Source organism: Eumetopias jubatus, unplaced genomic scaffold, assembly GCF_037043125.1.
Source record: "Eumetopias jubatus isolate StellerSeaLion01/CBP00866 unplaced genomic scaffold, mEumJub1_p1.0 scaffold_10, whole genome shotgun sequence".
In the NCBI taxonomy this organism is placed as follows: domain Eukaryota; kingdom Metazoa; phylum Chordata; class Mammalia; order Carnivora; family Otariidae; genus Eumetopias; species Eumetopias jubatus.
Window position 1 is genome coordinate 94,376,407 of NW_028274816.1, and position 20,422 is coordinate 94,396,828.

A 20,422-nucleotide genomic window follows, 5' to 3' on the forward strand; every position below is an offset into this window, starting at 1 on the left:
AAAAGTCAAATAGTCACACTCTAGAAAGCTCATCTTCAAATTAAAAACATGAAAATTATAACACTGACAGACTCATTCATTCCACTCCCTATCCAAAGAAGGAAAAAGAAAACAGTGGGATAGTAATTTTCCTTCTGAAAAAGCAGTATTTTTCATTATTTTTTTTTTAAAGATTTTATTTATTTATTTGACAGAGAGAGACACAGCGGGAGAGGGAACACAAGCAGGGGGAGTGGGAGAGGGAGAAGCAGGCTTCCCGCAGAGCAGGGAGCCTGATGCGGGGCTTGATCCCAGGACCCTGGGATCATGACCTGAGCCGAAGGCAGACGCTTAACCATCTGAGCCACCCAGGCGCCCCAGTATTTTTCATTATTAATACAGAAATATTTAAAGTACTTAAACTGTTAATACATGGCACAATCTCATAGGATGTTTTAGAAAACAGAATATTAAACATCAAAATATAATTAGTAGTTCCTTCAATATGATGACTCAGAGGGCGCATACCTGCATGTGGTCACCAGCCAAGACAATCCGAGTGTTTTTAGTTGCTAACGCTAGAGGCATAATGGTTTCACACTCCATGGCCTGGGCAGCTTCATCTAATAGAATGTGTGTAAAAAACCCTACAAAGTACAGAAATAAACACAGTAAAGCAACACACAGCAGCAATAAAGGCAGCAGTACTTCTTTCCTTTTCTGCTAAGAGTTCAGCGTGCTGATTTCAGAGTTACAAGTACTTGTAATGCCAACCCTCAATTTAGAAAATTGTTAATTTAAATCATTATTTAAAGAACGGAGATGAAAAGAAAGAACTCTTCTACCCAATAATAGATACGAAATGGCATCTGGTGCTAAGGACCCCCAGAGGAATAGCTGACTGAGTACATATAAAAAAGATGTTTGAAGTACAAGATAGCAGCTTTTCACCAAAAAAGAAGGGCTGGCAACTAGACACTGATAGTCCTTTCATTATTTATGTGATGAAATATCAAAAATAGAACAATGGCAGTTTATAAGTAACTTTAGCTTTACCGTGCATATTAAACATTAAAGAAAATCATACCTGAAATCTAATATAAGGGAGAAAGTTATAATCCAACCTTGACTGAAACAAAGGGGCTATCGATTAGCAAATTCACTAATTTGATTATTTAGGGGTTTGTGTGTGTGTGTGTGTATAAAATTATTTAGTCTAAGAGCCTACCCTGGCTGAAAAACAGAATCCCCAGTGTGCTAAAAATGACAGATAGATGTCAAGCATCTAGAGTAGGAGGCATCTCACATCTTGAGTGCTATTGCCACTCACACTGGGGCACAAGATTCTGTGTACAAAAGGGAGGAGAAAGTCCTTTTGCCCTTAAGTGGGGGGAAAGAGGCAAAAATCTCACGGTCTCAATGTGAAGAAGGAAAAAGTTCTCCCCTATGGCCAATACACCGAGTTAGGAAGAAGGGAGCCTTCTTTTTACTAGCATAGCAAAAGAACAAAACAGTGTCTCAAGAGAACAACAAAGTTATAAAACTCTCTGGATTAATTAGCCTCCTGTGAGGAGGGCCCAAGAACTGAACCTCTATTGCTATCCCTATTTCTATGAATATCAGCAAGTTCTAAACCATTTTTTATGCAACTCTGTAATGCAACTTGTTTTTAGGGTGGGAACCTTCTAAATCTTACTAACTGGCAGTAATAACCACCATCATCATCCATTCATACAAATGGTTATGGTTGATAGTGTATTAATAACTGTTGTCTATTTCCTGACAGTGGCCTAAACATGATAGACGCTTGTGCATTTTTCTCCCTGTTAAGGAGACTTTGTGTTTTTTGTTCTACAAAACTAATTACTTGAAAACTGTTTTCATTAGATAACACTTTAATTAGAGTTAGGCTTGAATCAGGAACTGGATATATCATGAAACTATTGTAACTATTGCTTAAGCTAGTACAGGTGACTTGAATTAACCAAACCGATTTAGCCTGAGCCTTGGTTTTCTTACCTGTCAAAGAACCCTCCCTCCAGAGGACTGATACGAGAATTAAATGAAATCAAATATAAGCAATGCCCAGAACAAAGCACATAGGCAACTTCTAAGTGTTCTTCCATATTCTTGCTCTTCAAAGCCATTCTTCACTTCCCCACAAAACTACACTGTTAGGAGGTTTGGGCATTTCATCTAAGTGGCAAATAGGCAGAGTATAACCATGAAGTAATGAGACTGATTGTTAAATAAACATACCAAAATTTACATTTCAAATAAGTGTTGTTCCATTCAAAGAAGTCAGTTGGGAGGAAATAGAACTCACTCCAATGATGCAGTCACTGTTCAAAACATTTTTGAAACTCTCCTTTTGTAACTGCCCTCACCAGCCAGCTATGAACTGTATGCACAAGAAAATAAGTCTCATTACATGAGAGGCACGTCTCTCTCTCTCTCTCTCTCTCTCTTTTTTACCCCTAATGGTATTGCTCAGTTTGATCACCTACCTTATTTACCAGATATGTCTCAGAAAGATTTTGAAGCTTTTCTAAAATTAAATCTACCCTCAAAAAAGAAAGTTTGGCCACCATTCATTCATTTTCACCTACCTTATTTACCAAATATGTCTCAGAAAGATTTTGAAGCTTTTCTAAAATTAAATCTACCCTCAAAAAAGAAAGTTTGGCCATCATTCATTCATTTAAGATAAACAGAGGTTTATCAAGGGCCTCCAGGTGTCTATACCCTGGGCCAGATGCCAGGAATTCAAGGTGAAGAGAACAGTATCTACCCTCCAGGGACTCGAATGTTCAAAAGAATCTGTCACTGGCTCTGAAAGCAATTCCAAAAGGAGAGAGCAAAAAAGTATTGAGCAATGTCAACCATTATAATATGGCAGTAATAAATGAATATTCTTCCAAAGCAAGTACCTTAAAGTGGTACCACTTTTTGATGGTTAAGTTCTGCCATACTTATCAGAATTACTTGTCACCTTTTATCTGTACTTCATAGTTTGATTTTACAGATTCCTGTACTTAAATATAATAATCTTAATAGCATGTCTAAAAAAAAAAAAACCTATCATGACTGCTGTCTCTACACTGTATAACACAAAAGCATTTTAAAGCAAAAACTTGAGAAAATTGTAAAAAACAAAACATCAACACTATCCAAATTTGAATGTTTCACATGACCGATAATAAGTAAATACAATCTGATAAGAGAACAAACAGAATAGTGGTCACTCAAATGTCTGAACTAGGGGTTGACTTTTTTTTTTTTTTTTTGGTAAAGGGCCAAACAATATATACTTCGGGTTTTGTTGGCCATACAATCTCTGTTGCACCTATTCAACTCAGCTACTGTGGCACAAAGGCACCCATGCATAATAAATAGGTAAATAAAGGGGCATAGCTGTGTTCCATCCAATAAAACTTTATTTACAAAAACAGACAACAGGCCAGATTTGGCCCACAGGCTATAGTTTGCCAACCCCTGGTCTAAACTGAATGCAGAAACCCTGTGCATTCAGAGACACCCTATCTGTGTCTTGAGTCAGCATACCAGGTTCCAGGTCCAACTGACAGAGGTACTGGGAGGTATTCAATGTAACAACAACCACTCGGTGTTTAAGAATATCTTCTTTCTGTGGCATCTGAAAGGTGGAATGTGCGCTCGAGATCAAACAGTACTGATGCACAACTGGGTGGACAGTCTTTACCCAGCGATTTCTGAAATATACCCTATAAGAGAAGATAATATTTCCTATTTATATTTATTAACATTTTAGCAACATAATCAAAAAATTAACATTATTACGTTAAGACTGCCATATCTGGAAATTAACAAATAAATCTGGTGACCATTAACACTCTACTGAATTAGAATTTAACATACAACCGTGACTATGCCCTCCCAAAAAAGGATTCAAACAGAAAGCGTATGTACTATCATAAAATAAATATCTAATTATTTTTAAGTGTTCAGATTAATCTTACAACAGAATGACAAACAGTTTCATAAGCACTACAGTTTTTTCAGTTCAAAACATTCCCATTTGGGAATTACTTTCTTTCTAGAATATTCTTACAAAAATATACTTAATTCATATTGTAATTTTCTATGCTTAAAAAAAAAAACCGTGAATTGCACACCTACAACAGAAACTTGAAAGTTATCTGCATTTCACCTCAGCATTCTTACACCTATGTTTAAATCTAAAGGAGATTTACCTAAATTATCTAAAGGAGATTTAAAAATAAATTTAAATTTCAGACAATCAGAAAAATCTTAAGAAAGACCATCTCTTCCATTAATTGCAAAAGAAAAATATTAATAGGCCTCATGCAACAGACTACTAAAATGGTACAGAAACAAGGCATCCATCCATCCACCCACCCACCCATCTCTAACCCACTCACATATAACAAAGATCTATTGGGTGTCTACTATGCTCCAGCACAGAGACAAATCACATGGTTTCCAAGCTTTCATAAAGGCTTTGATTTACTCTGATTTTAATGGAAAGCTCTCAGAGAGTTCTGACAGGGCGGTCACATGATCTGACTTATGTTGGTAAAGGACCACTCTTTCTCTAGACAGAATATATAGTTGGGGGAGCTGGGAGGGGGAGGGCTGGACAGTGGTGTGCTGGTAAATGTTGAACAACCAGCTTCGAGGGTAGGGGTGGAGCTGATCCGTAGTGTTTGCTGACTTCTGTGGTGTAAAATCCACTACCATGGCCAATTTCAAGCTACCAACATGATGTCACCAAACATGAACTTGGGAAGACATGTACATGATTGGTTCTCACAAGCCACTACAAGCTGGCTGCAACACACAACCAACTGGAACAGAGGCAGGGGCAGGGGAGGGAAACAGAGAGACCAGGTAGGAGGCTGTTGTAAGGGTCTGGACAAGAAAAAAATGACAGCTTGGACCAGGGTGGTAACAGTAAAGATGTGAAAATGGTTGGATTCACTACACATTTTGAGAGTAATGCTGACGGGATTTAGTGAACCAGATGTGCAATTTAAGAGAAAGGATGATTCTGTGCCTTCGAAACTAGATGAACAACAGTGGTGTTTACAAAGATGGTCAAAGTGAAGAACAGATTTGAAGTGAGAACAGAATTCAGTCGTGGACAAATTCAGTAGCAGACATCCATGTGGGGATAGTCAATAAGCAGGGGGATATATAAGTCTGAAGTTAAGGAGAATGTCTGGGGCAAGAAATACACAATTGGGATAATATTTAAGCCTTGGGACTAGATGAGATCAGCTGTAGAATGTGTAGATAAAAAAGAAACTAGTTGGGAGAATGACTGATGGTTACCCCAACAATTTAGAGGCAGGGAAAAGAAGGGGAAACAGTAAAGGAAACTGGCAAGAAGCAGTCAAAGAAGTAAAAAAGAACTCAGGAGAGCGTGGGGTCCAATCAAGGGATACAAACGTCCACGTTACTAACTCTTTTGGATATTCTCCAGACCCATCACAGTCCTTGACTATCAGCAGCATCCAGCCCTGTGGTTGTTCCCTCCTTGCAACACTCCCTGCCCTCAGCTTCCATGGCTCAACCTCTCCTTGCCTTCACTCTTCCTCTCTAGGTTAGAGTTCCCCTCGGCTTACTCAACACACTCCTCTTCTCCGGCCCTGTTCTCCCCCTGCCCATCCCAGCCAGGCTCATGACTTCAGTCACCACCAGTACTCTAGTGACTAACACATTTTTCTCTCTCCAGCCAAGACCTCACCTCCAGAATGCATATCAACTTTTTATTTAACATGTGTCTCCTTTAGGATATTCAAAAGGCAGCTCAAATGTAATATGGACAAAACCTAATCTAATGATCTTCTAAAATGTATTCTCACCTTTCATGATACACTTAAAAACTGGTTATTACTTTTAAGCAAAGCAAAAAACTATATATATAAATTAGAAAAGTAAAGAAATATATTTTAAAAACATTACTCTGATAGGAAGGACTGTGAACTTGGTAAAAGTAACCAATATCACTTCTAAAAGATGCAAAAATGGGGGTGCCTGGGTGGCGTGGTCAGTTAAGCGCCTGCCTTCGGCTTGGGTCATGATCTTGGGAGCTGCATCGGGCTCCCTGCTCAGCAGAGAGCCTGCTTCTCCCTCTTCCCCTACTCCTCCCCCGTGCTCATGCTCGCTCTCTCTCACAAATAAGTAAAATCTTTTAAATAAATAAATAGATACAAAAATGTTAAACAACATGTTTTAGGTTTTAATAAAAAATAATTAGGTCAGCAAAGTGGAATTTAAATAAATGAAAACTCTCATTTTACAAATTATCTGAAAAAAATCATTTATAAATTATGAGTCCATTAATATTAACTAAAATATGTGCATTTAAACGCAGAAATTACTAGAAACTAAACTCCAAAATGTTAGTAGTATTTATCTCTGTGTGCTGAGATTACAGGTAATTTTATTTTCCTCCTTGTTCTTCTCTGTATTTTCCACACTTTCCTAAATGAAAATTTCATTGTAAAACTGGAAAAATGGTTTTTCAAATTACTCACCAATACTAATGCCAAGCACCACTTCCCCCTCAAAGGAAAAATAAAAATTGAAGTTCTAAGTCTCACTACTGACTTTTTTTGCAATTACCTTGGAAAACCACCTCAAGTTAAAGCTAGTAAAAAGAAAAAGTTTGATCCTTAAGCCTATATTTCCTTAAAAGTACAATATTCTGGTGCTGACTTCAAAGTTTAAATACTTTCTTGGTGCTTCCATTTTGTGCAACATTTAAGGTAGACACTGTCTATAAGATTATTTAAAACACAACCAACATTTTTTAAAAACTGCAGAATAGTGACAAGTGACACCTTCAAGCTCATAGTATGAAATGTGACACCAATTAAGTAATTTACATATTTCTAGGAACAAACCATCCACAGATCCCACATGAATTATGATTGTTAGAGTAGGAGATTGCCTGAAATTTTATTCATCTATTGAATTCATATAAAATAAACCCCCCAAAATGTTATTACACAAGATACTACAGAATCAGAAAGACCTGATCCCAGAATAAAATCTATTACTCTGAAGATCCGTATAAAACAACAAATACCTTCTATTTGCCCAGAAAGCAATAAATATACACTCTCTCCATAGATAACCTCTATCTACTAAGTAATAAGTCTGCCAGAACCAGATACCAATCTTCAGAACCACACACAGAAACTGTGTTTTCCTCTCTAGTCCATCGTAAGGTCTACTAATTTAAATGAAATAAGTAAAAGCCAGGGGCGCCTGGGTGGCTCAGTTGGTTAATCGACTGCCTTCGGCTCAGGTCATGATCCTGGGGTCCCAGGATCGAGTCCCACATCGGGCTCCCTGCTCGGCAGGGAGTCTGCTTCTCCCTCTGACCCTCCCCCCTCTCATGCTCTCTCTCTCAAATAAATAAATAAAATCTTAAAAAAAAAAAAAGAAGTAAAAGCCAAAACGAGATATAATCTAAAATGGTTTCTAAAACCTCCATCCCCAAATATTTTAAGCTCAACTCCTGGCAAGTAATAGAATTTTATACATTTCAACCATACGTGTGTATATTTGAACATATGTACTGCATTAAACTATTTAATGTCTATGACCATTTTCACACTTTATGGCATTTACTATGGCCCACTCTAGACTACACTAAGCAGAAGGCAAACTCTTCAACCATTGTACACCACAGAGACAGCACATCTTCAAAGTCACACGCAGACACTTAGTGCCCCCTTGTGTTCTTTCCGCTGTACGCTGGGACAGATAAAGCTCTCCCCAGAGTGCTCAGCCATGCTAATTTCCTCTATCCCGTCTCCCATACCTCCCATGTTTGTTGTCCATCAGGATAATTACAAATTAATCTGAGTAAAGATGGTACACTAATAAATTTTAATAATTCAATGCACTATCCTCCTAGGAAATACATTTACAGGTTAACACCATTCCCAAAGAGAAAAACCATGGTGAAAATATAGGACCACAAAAAGAAAAGATTTAGTAAAAGTCAAGCCTTTTCTTATTTTATTCTATTTACTAAATGAAATAACTAGAAATTTATATTTAAATACTTTTCCAGCTTTCTGACTGAACCACTCTTAAGACGTATGGAGAGGTGAGATTTTCTGCTAAAGAGCAAGTTTCTGTATCTGGGCCACTACAACTACGCATATACCTTACTGAGACGTAACTTCTTATTCCACAATTTAGACGTACTACCTGTTGGATTATAACCTTCAAAACATAATTTTACGTGGGAAAAGTCAACCATAATGCTAGTCACATGGTAGATGTGAATCAACAACAGTTCTTCAGCCCCAAATATCAAATAACCTATCATCCTAGGTCAATCAAGATGTGAGGGGGCTTTACTTCATTGCTTCCAAGCCCAAGTACACCATGACAACCGAGGCTGTCACAGTTCCTACATAACACACACGTATACAAACATAAACACACACACCAACAATAAAAGCAAATGAAACACCTCCATTAAAGTAAAAACACTCATAGCAAAACTGCTACTAGCTACTGAGCTTTCACTTATGACTTAAAAAGATTAGAATCTGAAGCAAACTAGTTACTGATGAACGTATCCAGTGATAAATACCACATTTTCATTTATAGTGATTGTATATATGTGATATTTTCTTATTAAATACAACTGGATTCTACTTAAAACAATTATTTCTGCTCTAATTTATCTTCCAGAGTGAAAACAAAGTATGGCATAAAAACCTGTGTTAGCAGGCCACACCATCTTTTTCTCTTTTGTTCTTTTTAATGCAATTGTAAAATCATTCAAATGGCTTTGGTTGTGGTTATTAAGAATTAAATAGCATAATCTCATTTTTCCATGCCTGGACTCAACTAGAAATAAAAAGTTAGTGGATTATGATTCAAAAGTGTGGTTAGAAATTAATTTGTAAGCAATAATTGTATTCGAACACGGGGCATGACATTATTAGTTTGTAAAATGGCAGAACTAAACATTAATTCATATAACAATGAAAGCAAATGGTGTATAAACAACCATTTAATGATTCTTTATTGTTTTCTGAAGAAAAGGATTTTATTCCCCCACAATCGTATTTAAGTACATTTCATATCCATATACATTTAAGACGACCTTTCTATATCAACGTAAACTTTTGACACTTTGTCTCTTAAATGATCGCAAAAAGTTGTAAATACCAGTCAAATACATTTTGTTGCAGAAATCATATCAATATTTCATGCTTCTCTAAAGTGTAGCTTCTATGAAATTACCTCCATGATCACAGTCAAAATTTTATATCTACTGCATGACTACTCTGCCATGCAAAATATGCTGGAATTTTAATTAAATTTGATTTAAACAAATCATATTTATATTATTTCATCATAGTATCTTTTAGAGGTACACATCAAAATTTGCTCAGATCGTAACAACATTTTTACATACAAAACTTAAAAAAGGATGTCTTTCTCTTAATGTTTAAGAAATGAATGTGGTCAAAGATTTTTAAATTTTTCCTTAATTTTAAATGACTGCTTCAAAAGGCATCACCTCCAAATGCCAATATACAGTTAAAGATGTTGTGTTCTTCAAGTTACTAAAATCTTTACAGACACCTTTTCTTAAGAATAATAAAGTATGATAAAGATACATAATAAAGCCTTAAAAAAATACCTGAGAGGTCTTGCCTGGGGATTGCCTGCTTCTACATATGGATGTAAATAATCCTTTATGTAGAGGTCAGCAGCACTATTAGAATGGGTGCAAATGAGGATCCTGCTGAAATAAATGGTGCAAATAAAAAGAATGATAAAACACAAAACTACTCAAGCAGTATAATACCAACCAAAAGCAGTGGCCATCTTAATATCATACATTTCCCTCAACCTACTCAGCAATCTCCAACATACTACTCAATGATGTTTTCAGGAAACCATTACTCTTTAAGCTGTAAAGGAAACAAGGTCCCCCAAATTATTTTTAAATCTATCGCACAGAACATTTTTTACGCACCCAACTCTTTTGGCTTTAACATATATCACAATTCCTTTTGCAGACTTGGAATTTTGATGGCTATTTAAAAGGTATCACTCTCTACACTGCCAATTTTTAAAAACAGTTTGTTTTAAAAGAATTCAAATTTTAGTCCTTTGGGGCTTTGGTGTGTGTCTTTTTTTTCCCCCTCCCAAGCTGAATTAAAATGGTCTTGCTAGCCTTAGCTTTGTACTCACAATAAGGACAGAGGCACTTGTGCCCTAATGATGAAATCGGAGCACACATAGCACCATCTCACCTCGTCTCCTGCTGCTGGAGTATGTGCTTCACGGCCTGAGCTAGAGTGAACGTTTTGCCTGTCCCATAGGGTCCAATGATGAGAACAGGAGGCAGCTGTATTGAAAGTGGAGTTGTAATGGCCAGAACAGCCTCTTTCTGTTTTGCATTTAGCCGAGGATCCAACTGCTCATCCCACTGTCTACAGAAAATAAACATTTATTTTAAACACATGCATCTTATAAATAAACAAAACACGAGAGAATCCTAAATTTCACTGAACCATTAAAAATACTGAAGAAGCAGAGCATCTACAAAAACAAATGCTTATTCTAAAACTTCTTTTCAGAAAACTACCCAACAGAGTCGGTGCAGGGTGCTTCACTATGTTAATGAAAACTCACTTTAATTACTTTGTCCTATTCCAAGTGCAAAAAAAAAGATTTTTTTTTAAAGATTTTATTTATTTATTTGACAGAGAGAAAGACAGCGAGAGAGGGAACACAAGCAGGGGGAGTGGGAGAGGGAGAAGCAGGCTTCCCGCCGAGCAGAGAGCCGAATGTGGGGCTCAATCCCAGGACCCTGGGATCATGACCTGAGCAAAAGGCAGACACTTAACAACTGAGCCACCCAGGCACCCCTAAAAACGATTTTGATAACTAAAGAAAGCACACACACTTCTAGTCTAGCTGCTACCAAGTCTATAAATAGTAATGGCAATGTCTCAAAAATTTAATTTCCCTCTGTTACATGAAAGGCTCAGAAAATTTTTTTTCAGGTGATAAAGAAGTACTAGTTTCTTTGCACAGCATGTAAAATGCAAAAGGGAGACAAACCAAATTTCAAATTCTAGTCCACTGAAGCTCTCTTTAGTGAAGTTTAAAACAAGAGGCAAAGAAAAAACCTGTATGTTCCTGGGTAAGAGATATTAAACCTTTACGAAGTTCTTAATTCAGAAAATAGCAGTTTGGTTTTTTTTTAAAGGTATCAAAGAGGGGCAGGTGCCTGCGTGGCTCAGTTGGTTAAGCATCTGCCTTCAGCTCAGGTCATGATCCCAGGGTCCTGGGATCGAGCCCCACATCGGGCTCCCTGCTCCGCGGGAAGCCTGCTTCTCTTCTCCCTCTCCCACTCCCCCTGCTTGTGTTCCCTCTCTCGCTGTGTCTCTCTGTCAAAAAAATAAATAAAATCCTTAAAAAAAATAAAAATAAAAATAAGGTATCAAAGGCCAAACAATATGAAATGTTTTCTAATATTGTCGCCATACACATAATGTACATATGTCCTATTTTTCAGGGTAGAGGGCACCTGTCATAGTAGCACAAATGGTTGCTGTAGTGTCCCTTACGAGTGTCCCTTCTATGTCTTGGCTACATTTCGAAGATTTAAATGGACAGCAGATGCTACATGGGATCAAACCAAGTAGAGAATCACCGGCATTCTTTCGCACAACTACAATTAAAATACTAAATACCGCAACAACTATGGTAAAAATGATAGGGATGTGAACCAAAATAGGAAGGGTGTGTAAAGAGATGCTTAGAAAACTTACATTCAAAGTGCCTACAAAATAATCCTGCAAGACGAGAACGTGGTTTAGACAGGAAAATTCCATCTCTCAGCGGCTGTACTCTACAGTAATCGGAAACTAGTTATTCATGGAAAATCTTAATACTTTCAGTTTTAAAAAATTATAGCTAATGCTATATTCGGACAAATAATTTCAAACAAATGAAAGTCTCTGAGGAAATGTAAAACTACAGAAAATAAACTTTGACTATATAAACACGCCAATTCTTATTTTTTTTTGAAACTTAAAATTTTTAAGTAAAAAACAAAAGAACTCTGACCAGTGGCACAAATTTCCTGGAAACCATTCACTAAAGCTCAAACTTTTTAGTTCAAAGAATCTCTCATCATTAAACAGCTTATTTACTCATAATTCTACCAGTACCTAGCAATATTCCATTTTCTGTAAAAGAGGAAACTACTTTAGATAATCGCTAAATCCAGATCTAATGTATGTGGAAAACTGTGGAATGGTTACCTCAAACCACTCATGGCATCTCCTCTGCCTTCCTCTACTACTGAGCCTAGACAGCTAAAACACTCCGTTTCTCACCCTCCTCTGCCGGAGCTCCAACTCTGGCCAATGAGCTTATAGGAAGAGGTCCCTCACAAGGGCTTCTGTTACTCAATAAAACACAAGCAAAGCCTCACTAGGAGAAAGCCCTTCTTGCTCCTCCGCCCTCCTCCTTCACCTGGCTGGAAGGAGATCCTGGTAAACAAAACTGCAGCCGCCATCTTAGAATCAAGAGGTAACAGACATCAAGAAGAAAACCAACATGCTCTAAGGTGGAGAGGAGGGGAGACCTCAGGCCTGGATGGTACTGCGGAGCCCTTGCAAGTCCTAAACCACCTAACCCCTGGGCTTCTATCTCTACTTGTTTAAGCCAAAGTTAGTTCAGTAAACTGTTACTTGCATCCATACCTGACCCCAAGGACTCCTGTATCTATACATGGACATAATGGCATGTGCATCAGGTGGTCATTCTAAGAGCAAGTGAATAATACATGCAAGCTGTTTAGAAAAATAATTGAGCAATAAGTGCTCAATTAACGTTAGTTTCTATTACTACGTTCACTGAGGATTTCAGAAAAATGACTTATTACTTGACCAATACACACTTTCAAAAACCAATAAACGGAAGTTTTAAAAACACCTTCTAATTCTTCAAATGTGGTGACTTCAATGAACTTATAAATGCAACAAACAGTAAGTTACATATAAAAGTATAAATCTAAGACATTCATGACGAATTTACAGGTATAGCTCTAAAATACAAGATCTCTTTACTTTACTTATATAGGCCACTCTACTTTTAATCAACTGCTTCGGTATAAATAAACACTTCAGAGGAGATCAGAAGCCATCAGTGCTGATCAGCTCTAGTGTCTGCTCACGGATGAGGAAGGCCAATGAGCACAGCTGTCTTTAGTGTAGCACCTGCTCCATCAGGGGAAGAGGACTCACAATACACGCGCTGGTAAGACCCATCTCGAGTTTCACAGTTTAAAATAATATAGTCTCTTCAAGCTCATTTTGAATAAAAATTACTTCAACCCTGAACCACATTAATTCAAAGTCCTTTTTTCCCCTGGTCTAATGCATTTTTATAATTAATTTACAGACCACATGCTCGAGAATAATTTCTCTACTTCATTTATCTATCTATATTCTACCTTATCCCAGAAAAGATTTTATATGGCTAATGGTTTCTCAGTATGTTCCTCCACTCAGACACCTTTTAGTTACTATTTAAATTACAGTGGTATGGAATCTCTTCCTGCCCAAAAGTTTTCTGATACTGACATTTTCTTAGTTACTTCCGCAGTTCACACTTGCAGTCAGTGGTACTTGAATATACTGTTATATACAATATAATTTTCAGAAATAAACATATCAAATACATGCCTAAAAGTTTACTGGTATGCTCTCGCACTTGAAACCCTAATTTCCTTCTTTAAACGTGAAACTCTTAGTAAGTTAAATTATGTCATACGTTAACGTGTAAGGCTCTGTTGAGGATTTACTGATAAATGAAACATAGTCTCTTCCTTCAAAGACCTCAGAGTATAATGAAAACAGGAGAAATGTACGCAAGTGACAAAAATTAATTTGAGAGAAACTGTGCTTGAAAGCACAAAACTGACTGAATCTAGCACACAGCAAGTACTCAAGAAATTTTTGTTGGAATAATGAAAATGGTAGGGTCAGGTTTATCTCTTTGAAGGAGAGCACTGAGCTGCACTGAATCTTAAAGGACAGGTGGATCAACAGATCAATACTGAGCAAAGATTATTTCAGGGAGAGAAAATCATTTACAGATAAAAATGGTGGAGGAGGAAACTCTTGAGTTTAATAGATAGAAAGGGTAGAAAGTCTGTTTTGCAAGATGAGAAGGCTCTGGAGACTGACTGCCTGACAATGTAAAAACACTACTGAACTATATACATAAAAATAGTTTAGGGTGCCTGGGTGGCTCAGTTGGTTAAGCGACTGCCTTTGGCTCAGGTCATGATCCTGGAGTCCCAGGATCAAGTCCCACATCGGGCTCCCTGCTCAGCAGGGACTCTGCTTCTCCCTCTGACCTCCCCTCTCTCATGCTCTCTCTCTCTCTCTCTCTCAAATAAATAAAATCTTAAAAAAAAAAAAGTTTAGAGGTCAGTTTTGTGTTATGTAAATTTTACCACAATTTTTAAAAAATTTGTCAAGGTAATTCAATATGGCTAGAGCATGGGGATTTAGAGGGAAAGGGGGGGGTGTCAAGTAGAAAAAAATAAATCTGAAGCTACTGTTGGAAGCCCTGTCAACTGAACTATGTAACAAGAGATTGGTGTTCAACTGCTCAGACTATCCACATATCAAGGAGACACCATCAGAGACTTGTAACCACTGAAATGAAATGATTATTTTAGCAAACAAACTGTCGAAGAAATATGTGGGATGGACGAGAGAACAGAGATACAGACTGCAGGACAGAAGACCGACTAGAAGGCTCCTTCCATAGTCCAGCTCTAAATTACACACTGGCTATAAGAACGGAAGGAAGAGAAAGGGTGCAGAGAAGGTGAATCAAATGGGAACTAAGAAGACTGGAGTCTTACAATCAGTAGATCACTGATTACTTTCAGGAGAGTGAGGAAGTGGGAAACGGAGATCACAGGATGAGTATAAAGAACAGCAGAAATACATAAACTACTCCTGCTTGAGAATTTTGGCAATAAAAAGAATGCGAAAAAGTAAGGGTAAGCGAAATGAAGGAGAAATGATTCGGGTTTTCTGTTGTAAGGCGTCTTGTGCTTTGTTCTGTTTTTAGAACCGAAAGAAATGGAATGTGAGGGGAAGAGAATTTGCCACTTCTAGGCCTGGCCCATAAAACCTTCCTACGTGATCCCCTGTGCTCATTCTTCCCCTGCTTGCCAGCTGGATGTCAACACACAGGGTGAAACCGTGGAAACCACTTACTGAAGATACCAGGGCCTCCGTCAGTGGTGGAGCAGAGCCACCCGACCATGACTGGATTGACACGAGTGATAAATAAATAACCTTCTATTGTGTAGAGCCACTGAGATTAAAAAAGAAAGAAAGAGAAGGTGCAATGAGCAGGGCAGCAGCTGGGGCCAAGAAGATAAAAACTCAGGGAAAAGGATGACAAGAAAGATGCAGTCATACAGCCTATACAGTTAGTCTGGAAACAAATCAGAAGTACCTTTATAAAGACACGAATATGTACCAAAGTGAATTTAAGCAGGAAAATATTTATACAACCATTAACCTGAGAGCAGTTTCTGAATTACCATCTTCTATGATACTTTTTCCATTTTCCGAAATTATAAAAAATGTCTTCTAGGGGCGCCTGGGTGGCTCAGTCGGTTAAGCAGCTGCCTTCGGCTCAGGTCATGATCCCAGGGTCCTGGGATCGAGCCCCATGTCCGGCTCCCTGCTCAGCAGAGAGCCTGCTTCTCCCTCTCCCTCTGCCTGCCACTCTGCCTACTTGTGCTCTCTATCTCTCTGTCAAATAAATAAATAAAATCTTTAAAAAAAAAAAATGTCTTCTATATTCAAAAATCATTTTATATGAACTGTTTGAACCACATTAAAAGGTCCTAATTTTCCCATTCAACTTTTACTTAAGAAATATTCCTGAATCGCTTGGCATTCTATCAAATTAAGGCTGCTGAGAAAAGCAATAGAACTCATTTAGACTCTGAGGACAAGTGAAGAAAGTACATGATGAACCTCAAATGTTTCCTTTTAAGGGCTCTTTCACTCTCCTTTCTCCACTAACACATGGCTCCTGGAGAGTACGGCAAATCTGCGTAAAAAATTTTATTAGCGTTATTCAATTTCACATTAATATAACTTCCTTTAGTGAGACATCTCCTTTTCTGTACCTGTTGGGACTCCAAGGTATGGTTGGAGTCATAGTGGTGTCTGGAAACAAAACCCCATTGTCCTTGATCCTGTCTAGCGCATAATGCATTTCACAGAGGGGTAATCGATTTAATTGAAACTGAAGTTCAACCTGAAACAAAAAATAAAAAATTTTTTTTAAAATGCATGAATGTAAACATCAATGCTTGCAGCTTGCTAAAAATTTTTGTGGAGATAACCTTTTGGGAAGCCAAGTTTAGAGATTCCTTTAAGTGCAATGCTATTTTAATAAGAATTATTATGGCTAATATTTGCTTTGTTTACTTACTGTCAGGCATTGTAATATACACTTTACATAAATTACCTCATTTACTAGTACTAATGATATATGTATCATTATTAACCTCATTTGACATCTAAAGGAAATGAAGTACTTGTGAATCACTTAATATCTAAATCAAGGTTATCTGGTTCCACCATATTCCTATGAATAATATACTTGATAAAATCAATAGAACATCTGTGAAATATCATCTCTTGAGTGATAAAAACCAGGCCTAGGACACTGTATCAATTTACTATGAGTAAATAATAATCACCAAATCTTATGTTTAAAAAGAAAAATAAATAAAATTTTTATTTTTTTAATAAATAAAATTTTAAAGAAGATTGGCTTTCCAGTTAAATATGGCAGAGTGAACACACAGTTCACCTAAGAAACCATAAAGAGAGGAGAACACAAGCAGATACAACCTGAGATAATAACTGTCCCTGGATGCAGCTTAGTTTCCTTTCATCTATTCTTCTATTGCTGATTTAAAATTCTCATCAGAAAGTTTGGCCTCATATAAGACTGGAACATTGTAGATGTTACTTAATTATCGAATTGGGTTTCTCTGAGAGTTATGAGGGGTCTAATTCTCCACCCACCTCTATAACACTTCAAAATCAACTGCACTTCTGGTTTGAGCAGAAGCTAGAAAACCAAACCAGAACTGTATCAGCTGACAAGGATATATAGACAACCATAATTGAGTTGCCTCACTTCAAAACACACCTGTGTGTCATAATCAGGCCGAAGATTAAGTTCTTCACAGCATTCCCTGGATATCCTTAAAAATATATATTCTTTTGTTTTTTCTTCAATAGTAGCTTCATAAACCTTCTCTTTGGTTCCCTGGGTCTGTACTAACTTCTCTTTAGGGACTGGTAATAAATAAACAGCATTGACTTTGGTCATCACCAGCCGTCCAGCCAAAGTATCTTCAGAAAGTGTTTCAGTAAGCTTAAAGCGACCAAAAAGTTGTCCATTCTGAGCGTACTTTGCACCTCCAGAAACTCCAGTGAGCATGAAACTTGCCAGAATCTGCAACTGCACTTTAAGGTTGAACCTAAATCAAAAGTAGAAAATGAGTCTGAATGTTTTACATCAAAAAGAAAAAACTAGAAGAGCAGAACAAAATCAATCAAATTTAAACATACAGAAAATTAAAACTTCATCAATTCCACTCCATCGAGCTACAAACCATATATTACCTTTCCGCCATTAATCCAAGCTGGAAAAAACAAAACTTTTTTTAAGTCAATAAACTCTCACCCAAGTTACATAAAGGCATATACTTAGTTGAGTTGAAGAAAACATTTTTAAAAAACCTGAACATTTAAGGGGCGCCTGGGTGGCTCAGTTGGTTAAAGCAGCTGCCTTCGGCCCGGGTCATGATCCCAGGATCCTAGGATCGAGCCCTGAGTGGGGCTCCCTGCTCAGTGAGGAGTCCGCTTCTCCCTCCCCCTCTCCCCCCAGCTTGTGCTCTCTCTCTCACTCACTCTCTCAAATAAATAAAAATCTTTAAAAAAATAATAAAGATAAAACCTGAACATTTAAAATAAAGCTAAGTATGATATTTTAATAAAATGAAATATTACTGGGGCGCCTGGGTGGCTCAGTCTGCTAAGCGACTGCCTTCAGCTCAGGTCATGATCCCAGAGTCCTGGGATCGAGCCCCGCGTCGGGCTCCCTGCTCGGTGGATAGCCTGCTTCTCCCTCTCCCTCTGCCTGCCGCTCTGCCTACTTGTGCTCTCTCTCTGTCAAATAAATAAATAAAATCTTTAAAAAAAATTAAAATGAAATATTATTACAGGTTAATTAATACAGAAGTCTGCTTGAACACACCCTGGGACCATTAAAACTTTACAATCCCCTAAAGCCAGAAGGAAATGCAGTGTTGAAACTACAACAGACCTTCATTAAACTAAGGCTTTCCAAGTACATCTTACCAAAAAGATTCAAACTGTGAAATTTTTCTTTCAATGCTGTTAACAAGTAACATCCAGAATAAACTTTTGTTCATGACTACACTGAGACAGATCCCATTCAAGAAATTAAGGAAAGAGGAGTTCAGCACTAGCTTGTCAGTCAATGGCTGGTGCACTCACTTGCACTCACTCCCGTGTGTGCCCATGAGTGTGAGAGAGAATGTGTGTGTCGAACAAGTACAGAGAATCAAGATCCACACGGGCAAGAAATAGGACGTGGAAGAAAGATTTAAACTAACGAACAGCCCTCTCCTTTGCCATTCTGAAACAGTGCTGCGAGAGATATAAGACAAAGCAGTAAAAGAGGAACGGGAACATTTTCTACTTTTTCTTCAGAAGATTTAAAATTACGTGAATGAAAAAAAATTAAGTTCTTTTAAAATCTAAATATCCATTTGTGGAAAAGGCTACTTTTTAACGGGACTACTGAACTGTCTTCAAATCTTCTTTTTGTATATAAGATGCTAAGAATATCTTATAAATTCTTAAGGAAAAAAGAAAACAAAACTTTTTTAAAATACTGTAAAATTCCTTAATGGAAACATCTGTTTACAATATTAGGAAAAGAAATCTAATTAAAACACCGTATTAAGGGGTGCTGGGTAGCTCAGTTGGTTAAGCATCTGCCTTCGGTTCAGGCCATGATCTCAGGGTCCTAAGATCAAGTCCTGCATCAGGCTCCCTGCTCAGCAGGGAGTCTGCTTCTCCGTCTCCCTGTGCCTCTCCCCCCACCCTCATTTTCTCTCCCTCTCTCTCTCAAATGAATGAATAAAATCTTAAAAAAAAAAAAATTAAAATGTTGAATGTGGGCGTCTGGGTGGCTCAGTCGTTAAGCGTCTGCCTTCGTCTCAGGTCATGATCCCAGGGTCCTGGGATCGAGCCCCACATCGGGCTCCCTGCTCCGCGGGAAGCCTGCTTCTCCCTCTCCCACTCCCCCTGCTTGTGTTCCCTCTCTCGCTGTGTCTCCCTCTGTCAAATAAAAAAATAAATTCTTTTAAAAAAAGAATACAGTTTGTATGTTATCTACTTACATTTGATTCTTTAAAGACTGGAACATGCACTAAGATTCATATAAAAATCATTCTTAAAATAAAAATAAAAGGGGCGCCTGGGTGGCTCACTTGGTTAAGTGACTGCCTTCGGCTCAGGTCATGATCCTGGAGTCCCAGGATCGAGTCCCGCATCGGGCTCCCTGCTCCGCGGGGAGTCTGCTTCTCCCTCTGACCCTCCCCCCCTCTCATGTGCTCTCTCTCTCTCTCTCTCTCTCATTCTCGCTCTCTCAAATAAATAAAATCTTTACAAAATAAATAAATATATAAATAAAATAAAAATAAAAGTATACTACCCTCCCCAGTTTACATATAATCTATGTTCACCTGCTTTTTCTTTTTTGTAGTAAAATACATGCTTTAAAAAAGAACAGGAGCCCATGGCATAGTCACGCTTTTTCATATACAGCTAAATTTTCACTTTACTCCACATACATGAGATTTAGGGTCATTAAAATTTTTCTGAGAGAAAAGAAATTTCTTATAGTGCATTCTTTTTTTTTAAGATTTTATTTATTTATTTGAGAGAGAGAGAATGAGAGATAGAGAGCACGAGAGGGAAGAGGGTCAGAGGGAGAAGCAGACTCCCTGCTGAGCAAGGAGCCCGATGCGGGACTCGATCCCAGGACTCCAGGATCATGACCTGAGCCGAAGGCAGTCGCGCAACCAACTGAGCCACCCAGGCGCCCTTATAGTGCATTCTTCATTCAGAAATGGTCTCTTTGGGGGCACCTGGGGGGCTCAGTTGGTTAAGGGTCTGCCTTCAACTTAGTGAGTCATGATCCCAGGGTCCTGGGATCAAGCCCTGCATCCGGCTCTCTGCTCAGCAGGGAATCTGCTTGAGATTCTTTCCCACTGCCCATC

General features: G+C 37.9%; 1 protein-coding gene across 6 annotated transcripts in view; it reads right to left on the bottom strand.

Moving 5' to 3' along the window:
- Nucleotides 1–20,422, bottom strand: part of HELZ (helicase with zinc finger) — a 157,209-nt gene that overhangs the window by 64,589 nt on the left and 72,198 nt on the right. For 5 of the 6 annotated variants that reach the window (XM_028087428.1, XM_028087425.1, XM_088028180.1 and 2 more), the window contains 6 exons: nt 17,254–17,587; nt 16,217–16,347; nt 10,284–10,463; nt 9,665–9,769; nt 3,544–3,722; nt 508–626 (listed from right to left, as the gene is read on the bottom strand). In XM_028087428.1, the coding sequence (XP_027943229.1) occupies nt 508–626; nt 3,544–3,722; nt 9,665–9,769; nt 10,284–10,463; nt 16,217–16,347; nt 17,254–17,587 (1,048 nt within the window). The remainder of the gene's footprint in view (nt 1–507; nt 627–3,543; nt 3,723–9,664; nt 9,770–10,283; nt 10,464–16,216; nt 16,348–17,253; nt 17,588–20,422) is intronic. The other variant, XM_028087429.1, reaches the window with a different exon arrangement.